Consider the following 15,372-nt stretch of genomic DNA (forward strand, 5'->3'; position numbering starts at 1 on the left):
ACTAAGAGCACATTAAGAGTAGGCTAAAGTTTAAAAACTACTACTCATCATCACCTTTTGAATTTTACTGTTTAAGCTCTAGTTGAAGATAAATTTATTTTTAAGTTTTATATTTATATTTTTACAACCATTATCCACTAGAATTAACCAAGGTCGAGGCCCGGCCGGGCCCCCGAGAGGTACGGGCTGGAAAAAAGGACCGAACTGCCCCCTCTCTCGACGGCCCTGTGCATTATAACGACATACTCCCCTCTCATTTTAGGGATCGGCTTGGGGGGCCCTTTTTAAAAGTGGCAGATGGCTGTGCAGCTTGCCAGTCCGCCCCTGTCACTGAAACAGTCCTAAAACAATATACAGAATGCAAACTTATCCTAATGAACGTATGATAAAATAACAGACAATTTTTCAGTCTGTTGAAACCATCTAGTACCTGTGCTTATGACGAAGTTAAAGTAATTAAAGACGCAAATGACGACCAAGGACATTTAGCAAGTATACTACATCTAAACTTGAAGAAACTTCAGACAATTCAAGTGGTGATGAGAGCTCCTAGGAAACTGATAACAAAAATCGCTCGAAAGAAAAATCTCAAACGATATTACCATAAGTTTATAACGATAAGTTATTAACTTATGATATTACTAAACGATAACTTTAGTTGAAATCAGGGTGAGAAATAAGGCGGTGGCACTGGGCAAATGACCAGTTTAAAAATTGCTTTGACCAGTTTATTTATTATATGCCTGGGGGTCCAGTGGTCACCGCGACCACTTTTTAAATTCCCCTTCTTTAGTAAAAAATAATTCCCAGAAGTGGGTTATAGAAATTAATGCTTATAAAACACATAAACAGTATAATAAAACCATCCCTAGAGCCATTTCAGTGCAGCTCTGACAGTATATAGAAATATTAAGTGGTCATTGACCAGTTTTTTAATTAAAACCCTTGGGCTCTACTGGTCAAATGACCAGTTTAAAAATTTTCCTTATTTCTCACCCTGGTTGAAATTGTTCTAGATCATTTCATAAAAATAACACCGTTTATCCAAAAGCGGGTGGAGGGAGGGTAGTTTAATTAGGTTTATTTAGTTTCTGAAACGGACTTAAATAACCTACTTTAATTGCGACGTTTATTGGAGTTTTGGAACTCTTAAATTTTACCATACAAAATGTTCTTCCGAAACTCACTATGTTACCCCTAAAAGCGGAAGCCAATTTAGCCAAAAGTCTTAAAATGTTTTAGCAGACGACGCATAGGACTATTTCTACTATTTTAGAATTTGGGAAATTCAGTAAAAATTGGTCAAAAGGAAATTTAGGATTAAATAGCGTTTCCCGAAGATGTGTTCCTAACTTCATATCAGCCCTGACTGGTATGTGATAATGTACATATTAGTGACACTAAGTTTTTGTTTATGGCCATATTTTTATTATCATTAAAATGTTTCGTATGTTATCTTAACAGGGAAACTGTACAAAGAGTGATGGAATTTGTTAAAGAATGTCGAGTTATGGTCGAACGTATAAGCAGGTAAGTGATGAATATAATGCAACTTGGATGTCAACAAGGCATGTAACGATCCAAACCTTAACCTATAGAATAAATTCCCTCATTTTCCAAAATATTACTAAAGTAGGTATGCTGCCTATATATGGTAGGATTGCACTTTCTATATATGTTTTGACCCCTGAATAACCTGACCTTTTAAAAATTATTGCTGATTAGCATGTTTATTGCCTCCTTTTCAACAATATTGTTAATTTAGTTTCATTCTACCCCCAAAATTGCCGCACATTTAGCCACTCGTGTAACTTTGTAAGTTGTCCACGCTATAGTGTGATTTGGTTATGCATGTGAGTTGTGAGATCTACCCATAGACAGGGCCGGAAATAAGCACAGGACACTGGACATTGTCCAATAAAATTTTAAAATGTCCTATATTTTTTTTAAAAACTAAAGGGGTCACAGGACGGTTGACCAGTAAATTTTTCCGAAGTTTTTATAGCTTGACTATGAAGGCGCGACACAATTTTTACGCACTCCAGTGGACAATGTCCTGGGCAAATAGCGTGGGTGACGTCACACTAAGGTTTCTGAGGTAGGGGACCGTCCATAAACTACGTCACACTCTTATGGGGGGAGGGGGTTTCTAAATTTGTGACGGTCCGTGACAAGGGGGAGGGAGAGGTTCTTCGATGCGTGACGTCACATTTAGCATTGATTTTGTTACGAAGTCAGTAAGAGGCCGATTGGCTCTCTTATGTTATAGAAGAAGAAAGACAACATTCCATAGTCCACCGTTACAATAATTGTTATTCCATCATCGCTAAAATAGTAGAAAATTTAAGCAATTTTCTACTATTTACACCTTTTTATAGCCAATTTAAATAGCGCATTTAAAATAAACAGCGTAAACTCTCTTATGTCTCTGTTTATTCGCCCCTGTTATTTTTGGGGATGAATAAATCCCCCTGCCGATTGAAATGGTTTAGTTTCTTTGGCAAATTTTCTAAATCTCAAGCTCGATTAGTCTGTTTTCGGTGACAGTGTCGAAACCTAAAAAGTGTGCCCCTTTAACTAAGCTTTATGGAACTTTTTTGAATCTTATGAAAAGCACATCCAGACATTAAAATTGTAAAGGTCAATCAGAGGGAAAAAGCTTAAAACGGAAGAGAACTTGAATTTTCAGCCGAGCAAAATATTTCTGAGAGGGCGGCATATCACTCAAAAAATTAATCAAATTAAATTTGTAAATTAAGACAAATCATAGTGCGGAGGGGGGTTAAAGAAATGTGACGTGGTTTTTAGGGGAGGGGTCTGAGAAAAGCGTGACGAAGCGTGATCTGGGGGGATGGGGGTTCAGAAAATGCTTTTTTTCGCGTGACGTAGTTTATGGACGGTCCCTAGCTCTTGAACAAAATTGCAGCGATAATTATCACAATCTTTTGAACTAGTTAACCTTTGCCATGTTTTTCTTAGCTACATTGTATGGGGAAACCTCTCTTCTTATTTGTTCGTTTTTAATTTACCTTCATTTTGAAAAATTATTTTATTTTAGGGAAGATTTACAATTTCACAAACTCTCTTTACAAAATTCCGAAATGAGTTTAGTAAATCTTCAACGGTTGGTGATTAAAGAGGTATTTTGCGAAATTATTATTTATTTAAGACAAACTGAAGATGACGAAAACTTTAGGAAATGGACTACGAGGAAGAATGTAGCTATGATCACTTGAGCAAAGATGATCTAATCAATGAAGTAAAAGCTAGAGATGATCGAGTTACGAAACTGGAAGCCAAGGTATTTTTCAAAGCATAGGGGGAGCACAAAAATATGAGACCCTTTTGTGATCATAGCCAATTTTCTATGCGCAGGATAAGTTGTCGAATCTGTTGTCTCCTAATTAAAGGCTCTAATCTAAGGGGATTGGTAACATGTCCGTCGTTATTAACGAGGACCTTGTTACTGATCCCTGTTCTTGCGTGTCATTGGTTTCCCCTTTTTCTTGCTTGCCCCTTCAAAATACTTTCAGCCAAAGAAAGTCCGAAAATTGTTTAGTAATGGATTCTCATTTTGGTTAGTGTAATGTCTTAATTTCAAACTTGGAAAAAGAGAGAGTGAAAACAACGTTAACGATATATAAACAAATAGACGAAATTGAAAGACTCAATAGGGTCATTAAAGACATGGAAAAAAGAATCAAAGATCTGATGGTATGCAACATCCTTCATTTTTATAGTCGATAGAAAAATTAATAAGTTCAAGAGTAAGAGTTAAACTATCGTTACTTGTTCAAAAATATTAGAAAAGTGGAATACATCAATTAGATAATGATGAATACGTGAAAACTGAACCCGTTGGAAATGATTTGGAAATTAATGTCCAGGAGTTAACAATTCCTATTGTGATGCACAGTGTCCAAGTTATTCTGGATAAAGAATATATTATTCAAGAATCACCTGTTTTTGAACATCAATATATTGCGGAGTTTTACAATACAAACGCAAAAACTGAAATTACCTCAATAAATTCTGAAAATATGGGGTTTATAACGCGTAATTCGAATCTGTGTATCCCTAAACCGAACTACAGTGACAGTTTGCCTCTTTGTGCGCCTTCACCAAAAATTAAGGTCGAAAACCAATTCGAAATGACTCCTGACAGGAACAAGGAGAGCGATCCGCCTCGAGAACCTCTTGGGAACAATATTTACATTAACGACTCTCTTCTTAAATCGCAAAGTGTCTCGACAGAGGGGGACAATGAGGATATTACAACTCGATCGAAGGAATTTCGTGTTCCTGAATTGAATGTTGAATTCGAAAAACATTTGGATCTTTCTCTTGACACAAATATCGAAAGCGATTCACTAGAAAGAGTCCTAGAAAACGATCTTGATGATAACCAATCCGAAATCGCCTTGTCAGATGCGCAGAAAACTGACAATAGACAAAATCAAACTCTGTATGTTGATACGAGGACACTGAGTGTGCCATTATGTGTCCCTAAACTTGAACTTATCCCAATTGAACGATCAGAATTGACCTCCGTCTCTATGGAAAGCGATTTACCCGAAGTTCCAATTGCAGTTCAACATAATAGTTCGGTGTCCAACTCCGAGACATTTGAAGATGTCGCTCCAAAGATTCCAGAAGGTAAAACCTCATCACTTCGTTCGGAAATTGCAGGTAAGTCATTTTAAGCTTTAATTGTCTTGAGTACCTAGATTGAGAAGTCATATTTCTAAGGAACTATTTCCGACTTCTCGGTATAAAGTCTAATAGCGTATTCCATTTGAATGCTCTGAGATCGCTCTCGATTTGCTTAATAAAATCCGAATGTATTTTTTAGCCATATCGTATGATGTACATCTACGATGTGGGTATTAGTTTGGCCTGCCCTGTTGGCGGCATTGTAGGCGGCGTTGTAGTGTACCACAATAAATGCCTTTGGCAGTATAAAAATTTTCGTTCGTCATTTGAAGGGACTCAGGGAGACTGCATAGGAGAGGATTAAGCATTGCATTTTAATTGTACTAGTAAGGATAAGAATTGTGAATTGTGTTTTACGTTTGCTGGATATATTTAAAGCGAGAGAGACCATTACTTTACTACCTTAATTTAAAGGAATAGCGACGTGATTTAAAAATTATCTCAAATCTAAAGAAAACCTTACTTTTTTTGAGAGTTTAAACTCTTCTGATTCCAAAAATATGCTTGATAAATATTTAAATATGAGGGAAAACACAGAAAAAACACTTCAAACATTTGAAATTTGGTTGGGCAAAAGGAAATTTGCGGAGAATATTTTTGGCGGGTTTTTCTCCTTGATACGTCACTCACGGCATCTCGCGGGAAAGCCAAGCGCGAGCGCACGAGACTCCCGAGTCTACTAATGCCGCGCGAATCTGAATAAAATAGGCTTAACAAGGCGCGGAGACACTAACAGGCGTCACGTGCGCGATATCTAGAGAGAAAATTTCTCCTTACTACGTCATCAAACGAAACAAAATTTTAACTAAGCCTTTTCCAAACACAATACTTTGATTGCAATTTTCTAAATTGCTTCGAAACCAAATAAAAAAGTAAACATATCATAATAAACTAGATTTTTCAAGGATTTTTTTCGCATATTAAGTTTGTGGATGACGAAAATTATGTCACTAACACTATAAATAGGAGGTTTCCTACTCCCTTTAAAGGAATGGCTCACCCATAAATTTTTTTTTTGTCTCTTACCTCAATAGTACTTTTATAAAGATATTGGTACTACTGAGATTAAATTATTAGCGATAGTTTTCATTTTATAATTAAAATAAAATTTTGTATAGACATCACCATTAACCCCTATCTCTAAACTTCACTGTCGTGCTTGGCCAGACCGGCACTCGATTTTATAATACCCGGAGTTTTTTTCGCGGACGATATTTGCGTCATGGCTGAAACCGAAGTGACACTAAATGATATCTTAAAAATTTGTGGCAACTACGCGAATGACTTCGGTTTACTATTTTGCCCCAATAAATGTCAAGTCTTGCACTTTGGAAGTGACAAGTTACCGAATATCCCCATAACTCTTCAAGGAAGTGAACTACGGATCGTAGAAGAGGCGACTTACCTGGGAATAACATTTACCCCGCATGATGAGTACCTGGCAACCTTCGAAAAACATCTCGCTGGTAAAGCCAATAGACTTCTCGGAGCTATTAAACACAAAGGTTGCCACTCTTACAACAAATACCATGTCATTCGTTCACTGTGGAAGAGCGTAGCTGCACCGGCCCTAACCTATGGCAATGAAGTGCTATGCTTTAGGGATTATACTACGAAAGCGTGTGAACGTGCCCAATTCGCTGCTGGCAAAGCCGCTGTTGGCGGAAATTTTATGACAGCATCCTCGGCTATAAGTGGCGAAATGGCTTGGTCTACCTTTGTTTCCCGAGAGGCAAAAAGTAAATAAAGGTACCTTGGTCGCCTTATATTCATGGATGAAACTCGGATCGCCAAAAATATCTACCGCTATCTACGAGCTACGGGACTTAGAACCCGTTGGATTAATCGGCTCTCTTTCCTCGATGGGACGTATGGATGCGGTTCTAGCAGAGTAGAAGCCACTAACACTAGAGACTGGAACAAGATCATGGATGCGGTTCTAGCAGAGTAGAAGCCACTAACACTAGAGACTGGAACAAGATCGTGGATAAGTCTGTTAAAGATCTCGCCGAACAGAAATGGAGGGCCGAATAACCGCGCGTGAGGATATTCCTCACATCCTGTTAGAGTGTCCCTCTTTTAGTCAATACCGCGAAACTGCCGCAGGAACATCAAATGCACAAAGGTTTTACGGGTAAAGACAAAGCCAAGAATGTGCAATCGACAAAAGCCCTCCTAAAAGCTTGGAACAATATTAGACCAACTCCTGCCACCACAACAACAATAACCGCGCCTTAAGCTTTAAAGCATACAATAATTTAATAAATAACATGTTCTAAAGTGTACAAAATTAAACTTGCGAGCAGCCTAACTTCTCCTTCCTGTTCCAAAAGGGATTCACTGTATGTGAAAAGAAAATAAATATTCATTCATTCATTCACCTGCCAGATGACTGGCTGGTTTAAATAGAGGTTTAGCTAATGAGAATTTAGTACTCCAAGCAGAAAAATTTAGGTCGGGTTTTTTTTTTGAGTCTGACAATTTCATCTTCAAGTATGTTTAGCTCTCGTTAGTCGTTTCGTTGATCAATTTGAATCAAAATTAATTGCCGAAATGCCAAGTTGTACTGTCAGAGTGTTAATTCTAGGTGTGCGGTTAGTTTTTATACTGTTCCCGATCACTGTAAGTACCCTTATAGTGCATCAAAATGTTTACGATATGCCACGATTCGCTAGCGTACTGGGCCTTGGGCTACGGAGCTCTACGGGCTTGACTACGGCTCTACCAGTATCTCTACGGGCGCTGCCAACGTACCTTGTCGCCGGTCTAGCGCTCAACTGCGTAATAGTCGAGTTTACTTTTTAGTAGAAGCTTGTCCTCGGCCAATAAGATGGAGGACTAAATTAATATATGAGAGTGACGTATCGCACTCTCACTGGCTTTGCGGAAAAGCACCATACAGGCGCCAAAAGGTCCTCAATGCAATTAGTTTTTCTGATTTAATTTAAAATATACTTAATGTAAAATTTTTTCAACCCTCGAAATCTTGGTTTTTGGTGTAATTAAAGGGATTACTGCAAAAAAACGTTTATGGGTGAACGGTGAACCATTCCTTTAAATTCTCTGACACCCTGGATTTTACGATTTCAACCACGCTCCCCATCCCCTATTTCAACATTCAAAGAAATCGAGGGAAATTTTAAAAGCAAAAGCAAGCATACACTGATGCTATTTTTAGAATGCGCATAAGGCACCGGGATATAACAATTATTGGGTGTTTTACCGAATAACGAATTCTTTCTCTTTCAAACGCTTCTGGCCATAAGTTCATGTTAGAATTTTTATAAGATGCGAAAAGTATGCGTCGGCATAAGTCTATGTTGTAAACTAAAACTTTCGGTACGTGTATTAATCGAGCGTTAAGTACATAATCAGTTTAGCACTGTTAAAGGTAACTCGATCATTGAGGGTGTAATCGCTAAAATTTTCTGTTCTGATATTAAGGGTTACTTGCGTGTATCATTTTAGCATTGTTGTTTTTAGAATGGTCTTACGGGTAATCATTTTAGCAATGTTAAGGGTAGCGCATCGAGGGGCTATTCACATAAATGTTTTGTACGCCTGTTAAGTAGGGTACGATGCGGCTGCTATTACGAGCCCTTGTGTCGTCCTGTTTTTCCATCTTTCAAAAATCGCGAATGTGGGAGACACGAGCTCCCTGCCGGAAAATCAGTGTTCAGTTTTAGGATGTAATTCCGCTTTAAACTTAGATGAAAACTAATCTTGGGTTATATTAATTCAAAATCTATAACCTCACATTAAAACGCCATGCAGGAAAAAAAAATCTTCAACTGTTATTAGTGTTTCTTTGCAAGCACCCTGAAAATTAATTTGGTCAAACAACAAGCCATTAACAAATGGGGGGGGAACCTTTGTTCGTGATCAATGTGCCTTAGGAAGAACGTTCTTGACTTGGAAAAGTATGGGCAAATTGAATGGATTTGAAGACTACACAGCCAAAAAAAACTTCATTTACGTCCTATATGGAACAAATTTATATGTATTGGACAAACGTTCACACTTTTAAAGTTATTTTTAAGATTCTAAGTAACATATATTTGAATTTTAGCACTTAACGACCTTTCAGCCTCATGAATAATAAAACTTTCCCAAGGGTCTTGACTCTTTTCTTTTCATCGATGGTACTTATTTCGACCAAAATACTTTGACAATAGAGAGGGGGGGGCGAGGACGAATTAAAGGGGTAACTTCTCATCATGCAGCGTCACCTAGCATTTGATTCCCTAAAAATCCGTTGAATATTTTGAGAGGAAAGAAAAAGTTTTCCCCCATCCTGTTCTGTGATTTCAGCTTCAAAGGATGATGATGTATTTTCGTCTTGCCGAATGGTGACCATTCAGGTCGCTAGTAGTAAGTTACCACACTTTTAGGCATGCAAATTAGCCAACAATGATCCAAATTTGCATAATTCAGAAATCCCACTTTTGACTATGCAAATTAGGATCTAAATTTGTATAATTCAGAGATCCGACCTTAAACATGTAAATGAACCGAAAATGATTATAATTTGCATAATTCAGAATCACACCTGTCAATCAAATGCGAGTCACGTGTGAGTCACGTGTACTGTTGTGACGTAGGTAAAATTTGTAAGATATATCAGCAACAGGGTTTGAAATGATATTAGTTCGGGCCAAAACGTAAAGCTATAATGAACTGGGAAAAACTACGGCTCGAAACTTTTAAAGATTACCCCGTTAGTAATATAAGACCGTCAGAGTTTGCGAAACATGGTTTTTATTATTTAAAGAAAGGCGACGCCGTTAAATGTTTTTATTGCGATATAACATTACATAGTTGGAAAGTTAATGATAAAGTAAATGAGGAGCATCGGAAATATTCCCCGGAATGCCCAATTGTGAAAGGGTTTTCAACATGCAACATACCCATACATTGTTCTAACGACGAGTCAGGGAGAGATGTACCACCAACGGAGAAATACGTTTCAACTACAAGCAAATCCAAGACTGAAGAATATTGTAATAATCGATGTTGTACGCAGCGTGTTTTACAGGTTGTAAAAGAAAATGTCTGTTTAGGTGGGTTATTACTTATCCTTCCCATAACTGTACCTGTAGGACTTATTTGTGGAATGTTATCTATGAACCCAGGAGTAGCGCTTCTTGGTTTTTATCCTGTACTCTTACCTATTTTAGATCAGAATTTTTTTAAAACAGGATTGTGTCAATGGTGTAAAAAACAAATCAAAGGATGAAATAAATTTTTTAAAAAACAATGTTTATTTGTATTGATTACATCACGATTAAATTCTGCGATAAACATTCCAAAAATTTGGAAATAAATTTAAAAAGTGTCTTTCCATCTGTTCCAAGTCTTGATGATAATAATAATCAACAGCGTCTTTTGAAAATACTTTAAAAGTGGGGTCATACGCTAATCTCAAGTTTCTATCTTCCAAAATACTTGGAAGATATGGAGATCTTGTAATGAGACTAAATTTATTTTTAAATTTTTCGAAAGTGAAAGTTAAATCCATTAAAGAATGATTATATTTATGCAATTCTTCAATAACTACGCTAATATATAATAACTTAAACAAATTAACAGTATAACTAACAGGTGTAATAATATATTTAATATGGGGGTTGTCATTGCATTGTCTGTTCTTTATAGTCAAACGAGTGTTGAATTCATACAAAAGTTTTATAATTGCAGTATTTAATACCGATTCAACACTCGCTTGATCGTGACACACATACCCTAAAACGTACGCTGCTCGATAACATTGATCAAGTTCATTAGGGTTGTATTTATGTAAACTTCCTAGTTTACATGCCGAACTACAAACGTAGCGTCCACAATCTCGGGTATTGATAGAGGTCCATTCGAACCATTCACCATTTCGTAAGTGGTAAGATACACTTCGGTAGTAAGATATTTTAACGATGTTGTTAGCGCACAAGTTTTTTAACATTTCGCGACGTACAAGTTGATTAATGACACGCTTCGATATTAGATTGTTTCCTTCAAACTTTTTACGATTGTTCTCAATTTCGATCAAACATAATGTACCTAATCGAGGTATCGCGTTTGCACCTTCTGATTTAATACTAATAGGTTTGCAACACACATAACTCGAAAACCGATGATTTATATTTTTACGCGATTCAATACCAAAAACGTTCTCCATTTTTGAATTTTTATTTCACCAAAAGGTGATGGTTCACTAACTCGTGAATTATAATTGACAGTGTTCTTTCTGGGGTTAAATTCTTCGATAGTAAAACGAAAAATTTGGAAAATTACGTTTTAAGATTTTATCTAGTTTTTCCAAGTCGTTGTTGAAATACGTTAAGTGGTCATTTTTAAACATTGTAATCATCGGGTTATAAAATACACCGCTAACACCTTTAAACGGATGATGACGGTGTACGAGAAAAGCAAACTTTCTTTTATAATTTTTAAAAGTGAATGTCAAGTCCATAAACGAAAAATTGAATTTGTTCAATTCCGTAATTGCAGAATATAAATACGCAAATTTCAAAAATACTACTGAAAAAGTAGTAGGAGTAAAGTTACCAACAAAAATCGATTGGTTTTTTACAATTAAAGGAGAGTTTAATTCGTATAAAAGTTTTATTATAGCGGTGTTAATAACTGCTTGAACACTATCACTGTCGTGACACACGTACTGGAAAATATAGGCTGCGTCATTCGAATGCTGACAACGCCACTGTTTTTTGGGATCGAATTTATGAATTCGACCAAGTTTACATTCTGTCGTAACAACGTGACGACCGCAATCTCTAGGATCGATTTGACACGACTCTATCCACGCGTGTGGCCAATTCAAACGCACGACCCTGCTTTCATATACGTTTTTTAACATTTCCCGACACACAAGCTGTTCGATAGCGTACTTGGCAATTCTCTTCTTTCCACCAAATTTTTCACGATTATCCTCAATTGTGATTAAACATAACGTACCCAGTCGCGGTACTGCGGGCACAACATCAACATGGATACCAAGAGCTTGATTAAAAACGTAACTCCCGAATTGAGGCATAATTACCAATCCCAATCTTCACCTTCAAGTTCTAGGAAAGATGGATTGGCATTTTGAAAATCTTCGTAAGATTTGTTAGTGGCATTCTTTGAAAAAATCACTTCAGACACGTTATCAATGGATACATTGTCACGAAAGTGACCGGTTTTACAAAAAGAGTATCGAACCTTAAAAAATGTATCCCTAAATCTAGACAGTGTATTTGATAAGGATGATTTAGAGTAATTGCCGAACCGTAAAGAATCGATTACAACACTAATATATAACAGCTTCAAGAAATTTGAGCTGAAGCTGTTAGATGTTGCGTAATTCTTGCGAAATGGGTTTTTATACGTCAGCGTAGAGTTGCATTCGTAAATGATTTTAACAATCGCCGTGTTAATTACTGCTTGAACAGCCTCACTGTCGTGACAAACGTATCCCAGAACGTAGGCCGCCTCTTTTCGATGTTGACAACGCCAGTTTTGTTTGTTATAGTACTTATGAATCCGACCTAGTTTACACTCCGTTGTAGGGATGTAAATACCACAATCAACCGTATCGATTTGACATAATGAGTCAACTGTACAGAAAGTGACCCAAGATAGTTCTACAACATAACTCTCCCGCTTGTTTTTCAAAATTTCTTCGCAAACGAGTTTTCTAATCACTGTGTGAGTTATTTTATACTTTCGCGCAAATTTCTGACGATTGTCTTCAATTTCGATTAGACATAACGTCCCTAACCGAGGTACGTTATTTTTACAATCATGTTCAATAATATTTTTTTCATTAAAATTGTACGAATAAATTTCTCTCATTTTTGGGGGAAGCTACACAAATAATAGTTTGGTTCCTCTTCACTGTCCCAGTATGAACACTCTTTTTCTTGACGTTGAGCTTTGTAACAAAACTGGTTACAATTGATACAAAAAAAACTATTGTCCAGAATCGCGTAAGCGTTTTCAATATTGGTGATTAAAACTTTACCGTATTGTTTATAAATGGCTTTTTTAAATTTTTCACAATTATTGTTAACGCAGTAATGAATTTCACCACCAATAGATGAGAAACTAGCAATATCGTCTTTTTCACAAAAAAGACAGTTTAGATCCTGACCACTCTGTAACTCAGTTTGGCCTGTGGTATTTAATTCCGAAAATTGTTTTTCATTCAAGTCTGTGAAAAGTAATAATATCTTATAAGAAACACGCACGTTGTGAGGGCCTCTTTTAAAATTATACATTTATAATATGCACCCTTCTTAAAACGACTGATAAATATTTTTCGATAGGGACGCTCATTAATATGGACCCTTCTTTAAAATCGTTAATACATAAAAAACCAACAGTTAAATATTTTTTCAAAGAAAACTAGGGATGACCTCGACGCTCATTACAAATTCCTAACTAGACTTCTTAAGCTAACAACCTTGAAAATTTCATATATAAACTGAACGGATTTCAAAGTTTCACATCATAACGCAAAAAACTTTAAGTTTGAAAATATCTTCAAAGTCTAGAGTACTACTAGAAAAATGTGTCCAGCAAAATCTTTTGACTCAAACGCTGCTCAACCGGTTGAGGAATTGTAAGTTATTTTAGCTAGCAAGTTAAAATTATTTTTTAATACCAGATCTATTTTATATATAGCGCTCTACCCCAACTCTGGGATATCGATGATGAATTGGAAGTAGAACCAATCATCATCCACGAGGAGCATGATATCCCAGATGGCATGGAGGAGCAAATAAACGAATTAATCGCGAATTTTGATATGTTCGCCGAAGCGGACGACCCGGATGTGGTCTCTACCGAATCATCCTCGGATGAAGAAACGTAAGGTTTTAAATAAGTTTGAGGAATTGTAAGATACCTAACAAGAAATTTTTAAAACAGCGAAAGCGAAGAACTTTACAACGCAATGATTCAAGAATACCCATGCATGCAAATTGATTTAAAGTAAAGCAAAATAAATTATTATCTAAAAATTAATAAACTAATACATGATTTTTACAGTCTTAAATATCCCTATCCAACATTGTGTTCTTGTTGTTTTTCCACCGAATTTAATTCTCATGTCATTTTTCGTACTACTGAATCCCGCTATATTTTATACTTTTGCGCTAATTCTAACTGCCCTCTTTTCCAAACTATCATCTGCCTTACCTGGGATCAGTCTAATTTCTATCCAATTAACATTTTCCTAGATACGTTTTTCCTTTCTAAATATAAAGCATACCGGCTTCCCGAATACGAAAAAGATCTACAAATTGACTTAAAGTAAGTTGGAAATGAGTCTTATTGTATATAAAAAACAAATTTTAATCTATTTTTATAGTTCTACCTACGATATTCCTACTCGCTGCCCTAATTGTTACTGCCGTTCTCCAAACCACTACACTATCAGGGAAACTGTCTGCGTTCCGGAACGACGTACAACTGTCTACAAGCTCTACTTCTGTCCTATTCGAGAGTGTCCTTTATATCAACATCTCATCTGCTTCTCCTATCATCAAAAATATTATCCTGTTCTTATTTTAAATAATTCTCATTTCTGTTTTCTTATTGATCGTAGACGCTTACCTAAATTATTATCTCAAATTAATTCTCAATAAAAATATATATATTATAACGAAACTTGTCTCTTATCTTTTTATATTAAGCTTAAACACTCTATAAGAATCCCTCTCTCTTAAACAACCGTAGTGCCAAACATTGCTTAAAAAGTAGTTAACCTTGAGACAACGCCCAATAATAATTCTTTTGAAATAGTAGATATCTCGGGGAAAACTTTATCATTTTCTTTTAACGCTTCATCCGAGAAAGTCTTTTAAAAAACATGGGTCTCCCAGAAGATAATCCTCAGCCGCAGTTACAGGAGATGGACTCTCTGTAAGCTAAAAGTTTACTAGTTGTTTTTAAGCTTCTAGTTTCTTAAGAGTGTTTTTTATAGAACCCAAGTACCGTTAGAAATTACAGCAGCTTTAGCGAGAGAAAGGGCATCTGCAGGGTAAGTGATATTTTTACCATTAAAAACTATAGTTAAGTAAAAGTAGCTATGTATTTTAGAATCTTCGAAACTCATTCATACGCATTCGTACCGTGTTGCGTTTGTAAAGGAAGAGAGGTTTCTGAAATCGATAGAAATATTACAAAGGCTTTCTATTGTAGAACTCTATCCTGTCCCCGATATAATAAGATAGTGGGTATTTGCATCCCCGTTTTTATGTTTAATATTCATTACCCCTGTCGCGGCCATCCCGATGATTTTAATACGGCATTTATGGAAATGTTTGATTATCCTTTAAATGTTTAACTCTTTTTCTAAAAAAAAATATTAACTTTTTCCAAATATATACCATTTATTATTGTTGTATTTTAATTTTACATGTTATTAAAAGATTTTTTAAAATTCAATTAAACAGTACGAAATCATTTGTTGAATGCTTAAAACACATTGAATATTTTGAGGATTACGTAAATTATTTTCGAAAGATTTTAACAGATCGGTTAAATTTAACGTGCTGCAAAATGCGTGTAAGGTAGTTTTATACTCGCGTTTAACATCCAATAGTTTTTTTTCAAAATCACCCAAAAGAATTCGAAAGGTGAGTAGCATATTTTTTATGA

General features: G+C 36.0%; 3 protein-coding genes across 5 annotated transcripts in view; all 3 read left to right on the plus strand.

Moving 5' to 3' along the window:
• The first annotated feature begins 1,062 nt into the window (after positions 1 to 1,062).
• The window catches only part of LOC149679365 (uncharacterized), a 78,899-nt gene continuing 64,589 nt past the window's right edge, over positions 1,063 to 15,372 (plus strand). Inside the window, exons 1-7 of one of the 3 annotated variants that reach the window (XM_089835089.1) lie at positions 1,063 to 1,372; positions 1,465 to 1,530; positions 3,059 to 3,140; positions 3,197 to 3,301; positions 3,583 to 3,714; positions 3,807 to 4,689; positions 4,750 to 8,497. In XM_089835089.1, coding sequence (XP_089691215.1) covers positions 1,484 to 1,530; positions 3,059 to 3,140; positions 3,197 to 3,301; positions 3,583 to 3,714; positions 3,807 to 4,689; positions 4,750 to 4,775 — 1,275 coding nt within the window. In that variant the 5' untranslated portion in view covers positions 1,063 to 1,372; positions 1,465 to 1,483 and the 3' untranslated portion in view covers positions 4,776 to 8,497. Of the gene's footprint in view, positions 1,373 to 1,464; positions 1,531 to 3,058; positions 3,141 to 3,169; positions 3,302 to 3,582; positions 3,715 to 3,806; positions 4,690 to 4,749; positions 8,498 to 15,372 lie in introns of those variants that run through there. The other 2 variants (XM_089835087.1, XM_089835088.1) reach the window with 2 other exon arrangements.
• On the plus strand, positions 8,644 to 14,379 carry LOC149679366 (uncharacterized). Its single transcript, XM_089835119.1, has 5 exons — positions 8,644 to 13,330; positions 13,393 to 13,578; positions 13,639 to 13,701; positions 13,759 to 14,022; positions 14,081 to 14,379. The coding sequence occupies exons 1-5, from the start codon at positions 13,278 to 13,280 to the stop codon at positions 14,355 to 14,357; spliced, it is 843 nt and encodes a 280-aa protein (XP_089691245.1). The 5' UTR covers positions 8,644 to 13,277; the 3' UTR covers positions 14,358 to 14,379.
• On the plus strand, positions 14,500 to 15,115 carry LOC149679367 (uncharacterized). The gene is made up of 3 exons (XM_089835131.1): positions 14,500 to 14,634; positions 14,696 to 14,752; positions 14,812 to 15,115. The coding sequence occupies exons 1-3, from the start codon at positions 14,582 to 14,584 to the stop codon at positions 15,056 to 15,058; spliced, it is 357 nt and encodes a 118-aa protein (XP_089691257.1). The 5' UTR covers positions 14,500 to 14,581; the 3' UTR covers positions 15,059 to 15,115.

This window comes from Phalangium opilio, unplaced genomic scaffold, assembly GCF_054372755.1.
Source record: "Phalangium opilio isolate 3A_F unplaced genomic scaffold, DU_Popi_V2 ptg000041l_1, whole genome shotgun sequence".
Classification (NCBI taxonomy): Eukaryota; Metazoa; Arthropoda; class Arachnida; order Opiliones; family Phalangiidae; genus Phalangium; species Phalangium opilio.